The sequence below is a fragment of the Abrus precatorius genome, unplaced genomic scaffold (genome assembly GCF_003935025.1).
Source record: "Abrus precatorius isolate BTA unplaced genomic scaffold, Abrus_2018 Scaffold8, whole genome shotgun sequence".
Taxonomy (NCBI): Eukaryota; Viridiplantae; Streptophyta; class Magnoliopsida; order Fabales; family Fabaceae; genus Abrus; species Abrus precatorius.
Window position 1 is genome coordinate 13,116,825 of NW_020874428.1, and position 14,807 is coordinate 13,131,631.

General features: G+C 36.0%; 2 protein-coding genes across 5 annotated transcripts; one reads left to right on the forward strand and one right to left on the reverse strand.

Annotated features, from left to right (window-relative positions):
- The first annotated feature begins 382 nt into the window (after positions 1-382).
- LOC113874087 (transcriptional corepressor SEUSS-like) lies at positions 383-13,454 on the forward strand. Of its 3 annotated transcripts, XM_027512286.1 has the most exons (11): positions 467-778; positions 1,152-1,990; positions 2,084-2,377; positions 2,461-2,580; positions 2,860-2,908; positions 3,044-3,258; positions 3,381-3,449; positions 3,792-3,889; positions 5,438-5,531; positions 6,382-6,451; positions 11,797-12,988. In XM_027512286.1, the coding sequence occupies exons 2-11, from the start codon at positions 1,355-1,357 to the stop codon at positions 12,744-12,746; spliced, it is 2,595 nt and encodes an 864-aa protein (XP_027368087.1). In that variant the 5' UTR covers positions 467-778; positions 1,152-1,354; the 3' UTR covers positions 12,747-12,988. The 3 variants fall into 3 exon arrangements, with proteins under 3 accessions (XP_027368085.1, XP_027368087.1, XP_027368086.1); XM_027512284.1 differs by having other exon boundaries at positions 383-778; positions 1,152-2,377; positions 11,797-13,454; XM_027512285.1 differs by lacking the exon at positions 467-778 and having other exon boundaries at positions 1,008-2,377.
- On the reverse strand, positions 12,988-14,635 carry LOC113874088 (thioredoxin M-type, chloroplastic-like). Of its 2 annotated transcripts, none has more exons than XM_027512288.1 (2): positions 14,314-14,617; positions 12,988-13,775 (listed from the first exon to the last, which is right to left on the reverse strand). In XM_027512288.1, exons 1-2 carry the CDS (start codon positions 14,543-14,545, stop codon positions 13,456-13,458), a joined length of 552 nt encoding a protein of 183 aa, XP_027368089.1. In that variant the 5' UTR covers positions 14,546-14,617; the 3' UTR covers positions 12,988-13,455. The 2 variants fall into 2 exon arrangements, with proteins under 2 accessions (XP_027368089.1, XP_027368090.1); XM_027512289.1 differs by having other exon boundaries at positions 13,297-13,760; positions 14,314-14,635.
- Positions 14,636-14,807: the final 172 nt, after the last annotated feature.

A 14,807-nucleotide genomic window follows, 5' to 3' on the forward strand; every position in this document is an offset into this window, starting at 1 on the left:
TTTATATTTTATGTACTATAAACGTTTTTAATATTATCTATCTATTTCTTTAAACTCATTTACTCATATAAATAAACAAAAAAATTTATCTATTTATTTTTTTATTTTTTACTTTTATTTATATAAATAATACAGTATTTTAACTTTTTTTATTTACTTATCATCCAAACAAAAAAATGAGATACGAATTTTTATAAATTTATTAACATAATTTGTATTATTTATTAAAATTTTTAAAATTACAATTTATATTTATTAAATGAATATGTTATTAATACTACTTTGATTATTATTATAAAATATAAAAATAGGTTACTGTGATAAATCATAGAGTATGATGATGGATGGTTAGATGAAGTGGATGATGGACCGCAGCGCATGGTGCATGTGCAAAAGGGCGAGAGGGCAAAGGGAAGAATAAGATTTGACTTGATTTTAGACAGTGTGTGCGCAAATATTAGAAAGCGAAAGAAACGGAGAGAGAGAGAAACAGTAGCAAAATTCAATCAGATCGAATATTATCTTGAAGTCCGCAGCAACAGAGGACTCTCTCTCTCTACTTTCTCTCTCTAGAAAACAGGCTAACTCCACGGAACCCAACAGGGCCCCTTCTCTTCCACTGAAGACACAGCAGAAGAAGAAGAAGAAGAAGAAGAAACCCTAGAGAAGAAAGAAGCAACTCAACTCAGCTCCACTCACCAACGCAATTCAAATTCTATTTCCATTCCATTCTGTGTTCTCTTTCTCACCACTGTTTTCTCTTCAATTTCAATTCCTGGTAGGTCTCGCCGAGTCCAACTCGTTCTCACTCTCTGAGTCATGGATCGTTGATTCGCTCCCCATAGGGCTCGATCGACCCTTTTATTTAGCGGCTATTTTGGTGCTTTTAGTTTTGGTTTTGCTTCCAACTTCGTTTAATTAAATTTAATTTCTTATTTGTTTTATTTATATTTTCAATTGAGCTTAAGACTTGGTTGAAAAAGAAGCTAATTTTGAACTGCTAGCTGATTTGGTAGTTTTTTTTTAAGGCTGTGGTAATTAGTGGGATATATTTTAGTTTTTTAATTCTTTAGTTGTTGTATCGGTTTCCTGGGTAGTGTTTTGTGGACTTTTGTTGATGATTTGGATCTGAAAATTCGTGTGTTGTGTAGAGACTCATGCTGAGAGCGTTTGAAGACGGCACATTTCGATGTTTGGGTTTGTTTTGGAGGCACAGTAAAAGCTTGGACTTTTGGGTTGAAATGAAGCATTGTGTGGGTTGAGATTGAGAGAGTTTGTTTGTGGCAATGTTTTATGTACTTGGTTGTTGTGCTTAGTTCAGTGATTGTTTTGAAAGGGCAGTGATAGGGAAAGAATGGTGCCTCCGGGGCCACCCACTCCGATTGGTGGTGCCCAGTCTGTGTCGCCGTCTCTTTTGAGATCAAATTCGGGAATGTTGGGGGGCCAAGGGGGCCCTGTGCCTCCACAGACTTCGTTCCCTTCCCTGGTTTCGCCGCGGAATCAGTTTAACAACATGAACATCCTAGGTAATATGTCTAATGTAACTTCCTTGCTGAATCAGTCTTTCCCAAATGGGATTCCAAATTCTGGGATCTCTGGCCCTGGGAGTAGCCAGCGCAGTGGAGTTGTTGATGCTGTGGCGGAATCGGATCCACTATCTGGGGTTGGCAATGGAATGAGTTTTGGCAATTCTTTGCAATCGAATTTGGTGAACCATGGTTCATCTGGTCAAGGTCAGGGTCAACAATTTTCAAACGCTTCTGGTAACCAGTTGTTGCCAGATCAACAGCATTCCCAGCAACATGAGCCTCTGAATTTCCAACATAGTCAGCAGTCAATGCATCAGTTCTCTGCTCCTCTGAACACTCAGCAGCAGCAGCATTTTCAGTCGATTCGTGGAGGGATGGGTGGTGTTGGACAGGTGAAGTTGGAGCAGCAGGTAAACAATGATCAATTTGGGCAGCAGCAGCAGTTGAGGAGCCTTGCTCAGGTAAAATTGGAACCGCAACAACTACAAACAATGAGAAATATGGCAACGGTAAAAATGGAGCCCCAGCATACTGATCAGCAGTTTTTGCATCAGCAACAACAGCAGCAACAGCAACAGCAACAGCAGCAGCAGCAGCAACAACTCCTTCACATGTCCAGGCAATCCTCTCAGGCTGCTGCTGCACAGATGAATCATCTTTTGCAGCAGCAGAGGCTTGTGCAATTCCAACAACAACAGCAGCAACTCTTGAAGGCAATGCCTCAACAGCGTTCCCAGCTTCCACAGCAGTTTCAACAGCAGAATATGAATAAGAAACCAGCATATGAACCTGGCATGTGTGCTAGGCGGCTAATGCATTACATGTATCAGCAACAGCATAGACCTGAAGTAATAATTATTCTCATTATTGTGTCTGTTTTAAATGTGTAAATCTTCTGTCTTATCATGCATTTGCACTTGATTTTGTGTAGGATAACAACATCGAATTCTGGAGGAAATTTGTTGCTGAGTATTTTGCCCCTAATGCCAAAAAAAAGTGGTGTGTTTCCATGTATGGAAGTGGTAGACAAACTACTGGAGTTTTCCCCCAGGTCTGCTGCTGAGAAAACCTTATAAAATATCTGTGATGCCTAGATAACTTCATCTAAGCTAATCTCTTGGTTATTGAATGATGTCCATACTCAACTCTCTATTGTACTGTATTCATTTATTAGCATCTTGATTTTGTTGTTGTGATTGGCATATTGTTATTTCTCAAGCAACTATTGTATTGAATATTCTATGGGAATCAAGGTGCAGCATGGTGGGTTCACGAAGATGAACCTAAGCATTAGTTTAAGCTAACATAATGATTTTTGAAATATTTTCAGGATGTATGGCACTGTGAAATATGTAACCGCAAACCTGGCCGTGGGTTTGGTAAGTTATTTTTGTAATTTTTCAGTTTAACTAAGTTCATTCTGTTTTGGTTGGTTTCTATGTTGGTGTTGTGAACATTTAAAATTATGATTGTGCTGCACTGTACTTTTGCTGAAGATTTTTATTTGTTTTCAGAAGCGACTGCTGAGGTCCTTCCTAGGCTATTCAAAATAAAGTATGAAAGCGGTACTTTGGAAGAGCTGCTTTATGTTGACATGCCTCGTGAATATCATAATTCCTCTGGCCAGATTGTTCTAGATTATGCAAAAGCTATACAAGAAAGCGTTTTTGAGCAACTTCGTGTTGTTCGTGATGGTCAACTTCGAATAGTTTTCTCTCCTGACCTGAAGGTTGTTAATGGGAATAATTATATATTGCTTTTAATTGAAAATGAGTGCACATTTTTATTAATTTTCTCTTCTATTTTAAAAAAAATTAACTGGCATTCATTTGTTTGTTATTTCTTTTGCAGATATGTTCTTGGGAATTTTGTGCTCGGCGCCATGAAGAGCTCATCCCCAGAAGATTGTTAATACCTCAGGTTGCAGATTAAATAATTAATTTATCAAAAGCCTTTATATCCTGTTCATGCATTGGCATATGCTTATGAGATGTTCGTTTATGATCATTAACTTATATTTTATTGAGAGTTGGACAGACTTCATATGTTTGTTTCATGTGGCTATTGCATGTTTTGATAGTTACTTGGTATGGTAATATGTTTTGCCAAGCACCACTCAGCCTTTTCATTCTTGGTTTTGTTGCTAGTTATGTTCTTTGTAGTATATACTTGCATATATTTTCAGATTATTGTTTCCACTGATAATGACAAGTTGTCATACATTTTAATTATTTATTCTTATATTTACTTTGTTGTGTTCAGGTTGGTCAGCTTGGAGCAGTTGCTCAAAAATACCAGGCATTTACTCAAAATGCAACACCCAATTTATCCGTTCCAGAGTTACAAAACAATTGCAATATGTGAGTCCTTTTTTCTGTTTATTCTTTTTGCTTATTTCTGAGCTGAAGTCTTTTCTTAATTATCTAATTGTGAATTTGTTATAATGTACCTGTGAAATTGTTGCCACACTCCTTTAAAAATTGGACTTTTGTTTGTAATTATATGGTAACTTTCTTCTTCTGGGATCATGCAATTTGCCTTGGCTTATTTTTCTTGAGTTGGGATTTCATATGTTGAAGTGTCACTGTACATATCTTCTGATATGGCTGAGAGCGCTCATCATTATGTCGAGATTTTAAGCTGCAAACAATGGTGCAACTCTTGACATAGAACACCATACATCAAACGTGGGCCCTCCCCTATTTAAGCCATTGGGCACAGGCCACCAGGTTGAACCCAATCAACTAACCTATATGCACCTCTCGTGACCCTATGAGCATATCATCTTCTCTAGTAAATTTTAGTCTGCAATTTATTGATTTTTTCTTTTTGTTCCTTCTTTTTGGCTTACCTGCTGGATCCTCTTCTATATAAATCCCATTCAGATGCCTACATATTGGTTTCTAATGAGATCTTATATTTAATTAGTTTATAATATAGTAAAAGAACATCTTGGCTTATGTCATACTTTTTTGGATTTGGATGCTGCAATCTACATATTCTTGTCTTGTACGCTTATATTAATCGGTGATGGTACAAACATTTGTCTAATCCATGTTATATCAAATTTCTATGGCTAAAATTTTTCATTTGCACTCTTCTGCCCATGATTGTCAAAATTGCACTCTGGGCCGTACAATTCAACATGTTGCTGTTTTTGTCAGAAACAGCAAGTTTTTGGTACTGTGGGCTCTGTTTTGTTGTTAAAAGTGTCCTGTTTCTTTTTGGCTTTAGTTTTTGGACACTTTTGTTTAGTCAAAAATTTATGCTGAGACTTGCAATGATTTTTGAGTTGTATTAAAGACTTCATATCTTTAATTTAAGTTTTATTAAATGTTTGTTATGATTTAAGGGTTATTTTTGTTCTATATGCTATTTTTTATGCATGTATATGTGTGTTTAAATGTAATTTAGTATTTTAGCTGACTCTTACAAGTTGTGTTACGATCCACTGCTCCTACAATCCAACACCCCTATTCTATTCTAACCTTGATTTGACAACCTTGCTTTTGCCATTGTATGTGAAAGAATATAGGAATTGTAGCTATTTTGATTTCATCTACTTGGCCAAACTGTTTTGTGAAAACATACATACATACATACATATCTATTTATCTATCTATCTCTATCTATTTTGCATATTGTTTCTCATTTTCATAGAAAATTTTGTTCCTGGGTCTTATGTAACTTCTAAACTCCGGTGTTCCTGGTGTCAAGAAAATTGGTGTGTCTTTGCATGCAAGGTCTCATCATAGTTGAGCTACAGGATGTGTGTATGACATGCCCATTTCCTATTTCACTTGTGCTACTGCTTTTCTTCTACTTATGGTCACTTAAGAATGTTTGCTTGATTTAATAAGTCTGTTTTCCCTTTCCTAATTTTACATGTTGTGCTGCTGCTTTTCCAGGTTTGTTGCATCAGCCCGTCAGTTGGCAAAGGCCTTAGAAGTTCCATTGGTCAATGATTTAGGATATACAAAGAGATATGTACGGTGCCTCCAGGTAATGCTCTACTTGTCAAGGCACATCCTTTAGAATAGTTGAATGTCATTATGATTTACTATTGTATCTGAACAGACTAATAAATGTTGATTAGGTGTGTGTCCATTTAGTGGTCAGCTAATGTTTTGCTTGAACTACTTCCTAATTTGGAGGGAGTGTATTAGAGTGTTTTATACTGGTTTGATGCTTGACTTTTAAGATGTTTTTGTATTATAATAGTTGAGGAACATATCATGTAGAGCATTTTTTATATGATTATTATAATTAATCTTCCTGCTATTGACATTTAATGTTTCAAATAAGATTACAATGCCTTTATTGTAAGAATTAGTGACATCAGTTAAGCCTTAGATCTTGTGCTTTTCCTCATTCATTGAGTTTAATTGTTGCCTTGTCTGTTGAAATACTATTTTGGAAATAAAAAAATTGTAATCTGAACGCCTATTCTCTCCTCTGGTTGTTTTTTTAGATAATTATTGGTTCAATGCTTTGGTTTGTGCCAATTAGATGCAAAATGTGGCATTTATTCTAGTTTACTGATAAATTCTACATTGATTTCTGAATCACTGTTGACCCAATAATGATTGGCTGATATTTTCATGGTGCTTTTCTTTTTAAATATTTTTTGTAATTTTTGGGAGTGACTTTCACGGCTTTTTCTTTATTTAACTTCTTGTCCTGCTACCTAAGAGAAAGTGAAAAATCCTTTCTTTTAAATTCCCATGGATGCTGTATTGATAAAAAAAAAAAACATAAAGTTATATAAATTACTTGTTATGATTTAAGGGTTATTTTTTGCTGAGTTAGCTTGACAAAACAAATATTTTTTTGTCATTTATATATGTTGCAGATATCAGAAGTAGTAAATAGCATGAAAGATTTGATAGATTATAGCAGAGAAACAGAGACTGGACCTATGGGTAAGTTAATGATCTGTTTACTGGTTGATAACATATTTGTGAATGTGATATGAATATGATTATGAAGTAGTGTCTTGCTTCATTGAAAGGAACCAATTATCTCATCCCCATTGTTGCAATGTTGATTTACTATTTTTAATTTAGCAATTAGCATTTTGGAAAGCTTACTGCATTTTCATTGTCAGTTTATATTATAATTTAAATTATTTATTTAGTCCCAATAATTTCATAATAAATAAACTCACTTTAGTCCTAACCATGGTAGTCTAAATCAAGATTCTACATAGGATCAGAGAGAGGATAAAAGATCATAACTCGTAGGATCGTAAGATCCTACAAAATTGTATAAATGCATGTAAAATAGTATAAATATAAAGATGGGGAAGTTAAACAAAGACAAATGAGGGAAAGGAGCCACCCTCAATTCAAACCAGAGACAGGGACATACTCACTAGAAACAGAGACAGAGAAGAGAAGGAAAAGATGGATCAGGTAAGGTATTCTGATGGAAAGACTATTTTACCCTTAAAGAAGACTTAAACAAAGTCATTTTAAGGGCAAAAAAGGAAAGTCAGATTATTTTTAAAAGATAAGAAGTCTTTTTTACCCTTAAAAAACCTTAAAATTTGCTTCATTCTGGGGATAGAAGGGGAAAGTTGACAACTTATACTCCAGTGGCACTTGCACTGAATGAGGCTATGATGGCTGCAAATACAGCTGGGATGGCCACCACATCAAAATGCTCTGCTTTGACAAGGTTGCCAACGCAAAGGAGAGTCACCAGAGCAGACACAGTCATTGGAGCGAAAGCCATAGGGATCGTAGAACAGAGGAACAAAGTCGCAAATCAGAGGAAAGGTTTAGGGATCACAAAATGAAATCAATTTTAGGGTTTCAAGCAAACTAGGTGACAAAGTGGGTCATTAGGTTAAAAATTGGGTTTCAAAACACGGGGGGTCATCCGAGCTACCAGTTTTACATTCTAGCACGGCAATCCCACTCAATCTTGCTAAATCACGATTCTGGCACCGAGCTAGCATGGAGAGGGGGTTGGAGATCGTAAAATCGTGCAATTTTACGATCTGGCACGCAATTTTGACTACCATGGTCCTAACCATTGTAACTGAATAGACATGTCTATATTCTTTCCAAACTTTGCAAAATGGTCCTCGCCGTCTGATGTCATCATGTCCCTATGATAACTATGTTGATTGTTGACATATAAACAAAAAATACTAGCAAATGGTAATACAACTTGGCAACACTTTTAAATTAATGACATGGCAAACGTGTCACATGTCAGAACATGTGAATCACTAGTGATCATTAGTTTTATTTATTTATTTACATCAATATGAATTGGCACATTGCATGTGCTGAAATTATTGGGGTTTAGACAGAGTGAGGAAAAGGAAATAAAAGAGACTAAATACCAAGGTAGTTAAAATCCCAATTTGAATCATAAAATCCTACGATTTTATGATTTTGGATGCCTTACTGATTTAAATTGTGGGTAAAATCGTGGCTGAGTAAAATTGTTGTAAAATTCCGACTTAAATCGTAAAATCCTCAAACCATGGGATTTTATGATTTCACCTTGACTCTGAAAATTTCTCGAAAAGTCTCATTTGTTGAATCCTAATGTAGTTGACGCCTCTTTCATATATTTCTTTTATTGAACCCAATTTGCCTCTAGCAGCTTTGAACCCTAACGTTGTCGGCAATTCAACAGTCCTCCCAGTGTGTGCAAGCCTGGTCTGCAGCTAAACCCATCAGTGTGCAACTGCTCTGAGTTTGAGTCTAGTGCTGCTATTCTTGCATCTTTTCTGTTCTGGTCTAATTTTTACTCATGCACATTGTTGTGGAATATGGATTATGATTTGAGTGCTACTTTATTTATGTGCTTTCACTAATTTAAAGGTTTTTTTTCCTGTAATTTATGCTATTTTATATGCATAATATGAATTTATAAGCATATATATGAATTTTGTAAAATGTTACAATTTGATTTACAATTTACGATTTTCTCTCCCCTTTATGATTTAAAGTAAAATCCTGATTTTAAGTACCTTGCTAAATACACTAAGATTATTGATATTGACTCGATTAGATATGATGTGTTATGGTATGATGAAAAACATAAAGGAATAACCCTTGTTTATTCTAAGAGTCTAATACTAGATCACGACCTAGCTAAACAGGGAAACAAATCATTAAATATTGAGGAATATAAAAACTATTCATAAGAGATACTCAGATACCCTACATTATTCTTAGACATAGTCAAGATATTATTAGATATTTTTCATTTATTCTAATGCTCTCCCTCTAGTTAAAGCTTATTAAGCTTTAAGCTTCTTACTTATGAACCTTTTAAATATAATATGGACTGTACCAAATGTGACTAAATATAGAAACTAATCCTAAGAGATAATCTAAGACACTAAATTATTCTTGAGTATAATCAAGATATTATTGGATACTTTTCATAAATTCTAATGCTTCCCCTGAAGCTAAAACTTACTATTTACTAAGCTTTAAGCTAAGATATGAACTTTTTACATATAATATGGACTAGTCCAAACATGGCTAAAATAATCATATAATCATGGTGAGCTGATTGGAATTTTGCATTGCAAAGGAAAGAATTCATCACCTCATGACTTATCAATAAGATAGGAGAAATCATGAAAGATCGTACCTTGTAGGATCGTAACACAGATCGCAAGATCCTACAAAATTGTATGAATGCATGTAAAATAGTATAATTATAAAAATGAAGGAAGCTAAACAAAGACAAATGAGGGAAGGAAACCACTCTTAACTCAAAACAGAGACAGGGACATGCCCATTAAAAACAGAGACAGAGAAGAGAATGAAAAGAGGGATTAGGTAATGTATTCTGATAGAAAGACTATTTTACCCTTAAAAAAACTTAAAAGCAGTATCATTTTAAAAAAGGGCAAAAAGGGAAAGTCAGATTATTTCTAAAAGATAATAAGTCTTTTTTACCCTTAAAAAGCCCTAAAATATGCTTCATTTTAGGGATAGAAAGGGAAAATCAACAACTTTTACTCCAGCGGCACTGTTGCATTGCGAATTAGGCTACCATGGCTGCAAATACAGCTGAGATGATCACCGCAGCAAAACGCTTCGCTATGACAAGGTTGTCGGCATAGACAAGGTAACCAAAGCAAACACAGTCACAGTCACTGGAGCGAAAGCTATAGGGATCGCAGATTAGATGAAAGGTTTATGGATGACATAACGAAATCAACTTTAGGGTTCAAGCAAACTGGGTCGCCGGTCATTGGGTTAAAAATTGGGTTTGAAAACATGGGGGATCATGTGAGCTTACCTGTTTTATGTTCTAGCATGGCAATCCCATTGATCTTGCTAAATCACGATCCTGGCCCCGAGCTAGCATGGAGAGTGGGTTGGTGATCATAAAATAGTGTGATTTTACGCAATTTTGACTACCATGGGAGAAATAACCATATAGGTATGTCTAACAGTATTATGTATGGTAGTTAGCTGCACAATATAATTAGCTGAAGTTAGTGCACTCAACAGCTGCCTGTTGCGGTTGGTAAAGCTTGCAGACCAAACTAGCTTGTGTATAACTATAAACTCATACGTTCTGTCAGAATGTAATAAGAAGATTCATTATCAATAACAGAAAATAGATTCAAATTCAAACACTGTAAACTTTAAATCCCTCTCTCTCTTTAGAATTCTATCAAGCTGTAAGAATCACCCTGAGAACATTTAGGGCCTTACTGCCATAGTGCATGGAGATAAACTGGCAGCGTCCTGACTGCATCTAGGACTGAGATTGGGATGGGGCTAGATCACATCTGCAAACAAAGAGCAGTGGGCCAACCATGTCTAGGACTGGGATTGTGGTCGAACCTATCCAGATTTTTCTCTTAAAAAAGTTGTGCTCTAGATTTTACGGAACTCAGGACTGGAGTATTGATAGGACAGCCTGGACAGGTCTCAAAGGATGGTAGATAGTTAAAATTAATTTTTAGGCTTAGAGGGAGGAAAAGGAGATAATGGAGACTGAATACATTGAGATTCATGTTGACATGATTTGGTTTGATATGTTTCAGTATGATGAACATAAAGCGATAACCTATGTTTCTACTAAATACTAGATCATAATTTATAATAAATAAGGGAAAAAATCATAAAATATTAGGAAATATGGAAAATAATCTTGAGACAATCTAATATACACTAAAATATTTTGAAGAAATAATCTAGATACACTTAGTCTCTTACATATTTTTCATATATTATAACAGCATGTATCTCGTTTTGCTTCCATATATTAAAATATGCATGTATTAACTAATCCTTTTCCTTTCTGTGCACTGTTAATTAGGATTATTTTGCTCACTCTGGAAATTATAAGTACTTATGCAATTGGTTTCGAATGGTTGGAACCAAGTTAATTTAGCTTAAAAAAACATAGGGTCTGAATGAATAGATTAGACTATTTTAAAGTTGTTTTGGACATTCATACTTGTTAAGATGTCCCACATTGGCTATGAATAGAGCCAAAATACTCCTTATAAGGGATAGGGTATTCCTCTTCTTATAAGCTAGTTTTTAGGAGTGAGTGAGGCCCAAATTTCTTAACAATAATGATTCCTACTAGAACTCCATTGTTCAACCTTTCAAAGCAACGCTAAGAAAATTAATTCCCGAGAAGAAAAATGTCTATGTTAGTCAACAATAATTTGTTGTAATTGAGTACATTCCAAGGCTATGAAGATATATTCATTCAGCACTGTGAGGCTTCTTACTGCAATAATTTCTTTTTCTTATTCTAGGAAAGTATGTTTGTTTTACTGAGATAAACAGTATGGTTCCAATGACAAGTGGGAAGGGGGATTTTTTTTTTTTTTTGGTTGTTGGGGGGGGGGGGGTGTTGGGTAACGGGTGGGGAATAAACTAAACTCTAAAGATAATTTCGTCAGCTCTTCCATAAACGTAAAGCATTTCCCATCCCCTCAATTGTCCCCAAATATAGGAGGGGAGACAAAAATGTGAGGAAAGGGATTTTAGACCCCTTATTTCCCCTTCCCTCTCTGTTTTCCTTCAACTAAATACATGAAAAGCTGGAAGGTATAACTATGCATCTCTTTTGTCACTTTGCACTTAGTTGGAGAAATGAGTACAAATTCTACAGTGTCATGTCCCTGAAACAGGAAATTTTGGTCAAGATAATTGGAGTTGGAAACTGTTGCAATTTTTTTTAATTAATAATTATTACCAGCTGTTGATTTTTATGATACACTGATAGTAGAATGTTTATTCTTCTTGCTTTCCTTCAGAAAGCTTAGCCAAATTCCCTCGGAGAACAAGTGGTTCATCTGGGCTTCATAGTCAGGCACAGTCTGAAGATCAATTACAGCAGCAGTCACAGCCACAGCAGCATATGGTGGCCCGCACTTCAAATGGTGATCAAAACTCTCTGCAAATTGCTTCAAGCAATGGTGTGGCTAGTGTAAATAACCCTGTCAATTCAGCATCTGCATCAACCACCACAAGTACCATTGTTGGACTTCTTCACCAGAATTCAATGAATTCTAGACAAAGTTCAATGAACAATGCAAGCAGTCCTTATGGAGGTAGTTCTGTTCAGATTCCATCCCCAGGTTCCTCCAGTAATGTGCCACCAGCTCAACCAAATGCATCTCCTTTTCAATCACCAACACTATCGTCATCTAACAACCCACAAACATCTCACCCTGCCTTAATTTCTGCAAATCACATGGGTAGAGCAAACTCACCAGCTAATATTTCCTTGCAACAACAGCAGACATCTCTTTCTGGTGAAGCTGACCCTAGCGATACTCATAGCTCAGTCCAGAAAATCATTCATGAGATGATGTCCTCACAGATGAATGGCACAGGTGGAATGGCAGGTGCTGGTTCTCTTGGAAATGAGATGAAAAATGTAAATGGGATTCTACCAGTGAGTACCAATACAGGGCTCAACAGTGGCAATGGCCTGGTGGGTAATGGGGCAGTGAACAGTAATTCGGGTGTTGGGGTTGGTGGTTATGGCACAATGGGTCTTGGTCCATCTGGTATGACCAATGGAATGAGACCTGTAATAGGACATAGTTCAATCATGCATGGAAGGGGAGGAGGAATGGCATCTATTGCTCGGGATCAAGTTATGAATCATCAACAGGATTTGTCAAGCCAAATACTTAGTGGGCTAGGAGCAGGAAATGGTTTTAATAATCTTCAATTTGATTGGAAACCATCTCCATGAGAGCCTTTGTAATCTTATGGATGTTGTGGTTCTTGGATAGCTGCTTGTGCAGCATGAGAAATGCTTTAATTGCCTTTGGCCCCCTTACGATGGCAGAATGCAGTCGGGTAGTGATAGGTCTTTTGTACTAATCTGTTATTTTATATATATATATATGGAAAATGAAAATTTGTTGGCTGGTTGTTTTGCCGTTGGGGCTGAATTTTCTTTTGAATTCAAAATGTAACTTCTAATTTTTGTACTATTTTAAATATCTTTATTGCGTTCACAAACTTATCCTACAACATGCAAGAAAGCTTTGGGCTGCCAACTGCAACTAAGTAGGAGCAATAGCCGTGTGCGTCAACGGTGGACAAGTCTGGCACCATGTTTGGTTTCAGTCCCAAGTAAAGTTTACATTTCAATTTGAGACCTCACTTGAGTGGCCATGAAGACATTGGAAACTGGGTTTTCTCTCCCGAATGTGTAGCCAAATTAACATGGCGGGACAAATTTTTTGATCAGTAATCTAAATTGGAAAGTAAATTGTAATGGAACATCGGTGAAAAGAAGGGACTGAAGATTTTCCTCCGTGGGGAATTTATACATTGTAATCTTTACAAAATGAAGAAAAAAGATATGGATACAAATACTATTGTTGAAACCGTAAAATGAATGGTCCATAATTTATGATCAAGCTTTCCTTCCTTATAACATTTCGTTTTCCAGCTTATATATCGACATATTTTTCCACTGTTGCGGACAAAGTTGACTTGGGAACTGCACCAATTACGCTTTCTTTCTTTTCTCCATTTTTGAAGAAAAGAACAGTTGGTATGCTTCTGATCCCGTACTGTGTAGCTATGTTGGGACAGTCATCGGTGTTTAGCTTGAAACATACAATCTTTCCAGCATACTCTTTCGCTAACTCATCAATCACGGGGGCTATCATCCTGCATGGACCACACCATGGTGCCCAAAACTCTACCAACACTGGGGTCTCACTAGCAATGACAAGGTTATTCCAGCTTGAATCTGTCACTACTCGCACTGTAAAATTTGTGCATACACATACCATTATAAATGTTTCTTATGGAAAAATAAAATTATAAATTCAATTCAAGGAAGGCAGATTAAGGATACTCATTCAATTAACTAAACACATCCCTCAAGCATGTATTTGGCTGCAAAATACTGATGTTTTCATGCAATGATATTTTTTAATGCTATACTCTTTAATTTTAGGGTTTTGTTAACCAATGTTCTTTATGGTGGTTGATGCAGATGCTGAATTGGCAGGGTTCTTAAAAATATTGGTTAAGAAGTTAATAAATAAATTTATTTTATTTAAATTATGTTAGGATACATTAAAAGATATAACAAGTGTGTTATTAATATGTTTAAATAAAAAACTTTATTTTCCTTAACTATTGCTCGTTAGAATTGCCCATACTTTTGATGCCGTTTTAGAAGAGATGGAAATGTGTAATGGAGATAAACACGAAAACCATGTGATAGAAAGAAGATTGTTCGAGTAAAATATAATGAATTAAAAGGCAACAATCAGCAGAGTGATGTGATGTGTTACCTTCATTTACTGCTTCACGAGCATTGCAGATAAAACGAGATTTTCTGTAGCTAATACCAGGAAGAGAAGAGTAAAGAGGAGATGGGTTTGATAAAGCTGATTTTGACAAGGATTTCTTGAACCCTCTGAAAGTAGGGCAGACAAGTTTTTGTCTAGAACTGAATGGATGAAGACATTGGGGTGTGGTGGCTGTGCCTACTGTGGTTACTCTTAAACAGGTCTCCAAGGCCATTCTGCTTCACACGTAATCAACTTAACTGAGAGAGAGTGGAGAAGGCAATGCAGGTTTCCTTGAGTTATGGATAAGACACTCTCCTTGTTTTCTGCTCGATTTTGATCAAGTGGATATTATTGTTTCAGGATTGTAAGGTTCAGATAGGCTCAAATTCATGTGGATGTCATTCATGTTTTGATACCTTAAATTTTGTCCTCACTAAATATAATCCAATCTGTAGGAACCAGAAAGCAGAGGCGTATATAACTGCACAGAAAGA

Excerpts from the sequence above, each read along its gene's own strand:
- LOC113874088 (XM_027512288.1), bottom strand. The coding sequence starts at position 14,545 with ATGGCCTTGGAGACCTGTTTAAGAGTAACCACAGTAGGCACAGCCACC. Across the intron at positions 13,776-14,313 it reads TCGTGAAGCAGTAAATGAAG|TGCGAGTAGTGACAGATTCA; the intron begins GTAACACATCAC and ends CAAATTTTACAG.
- LOC113874087 (XM_027512284.1), top strand. The coding sequence starts at position 1,355 with ATGGTGCCTCCGGGGCCACCCACTCCGATTGGTGGTGCCCAGTCTGTG. Across the intron at positions 2,581-2,859 it reads CTACTGGAGTTTTCCCCCAG|GATGTATGGCACTGTGAAAT; the intron begins GTCTGCTGCTGA and ends AAATATTTTCAG. Across the intron at positions 3,890-5,437 it reads TTACAAAACAATTGCAATAT|GTTTGTTGCATCAGCCCGTC; the intron begins GTGAGTCCTTTT and ends CTGCTTTTCCAG.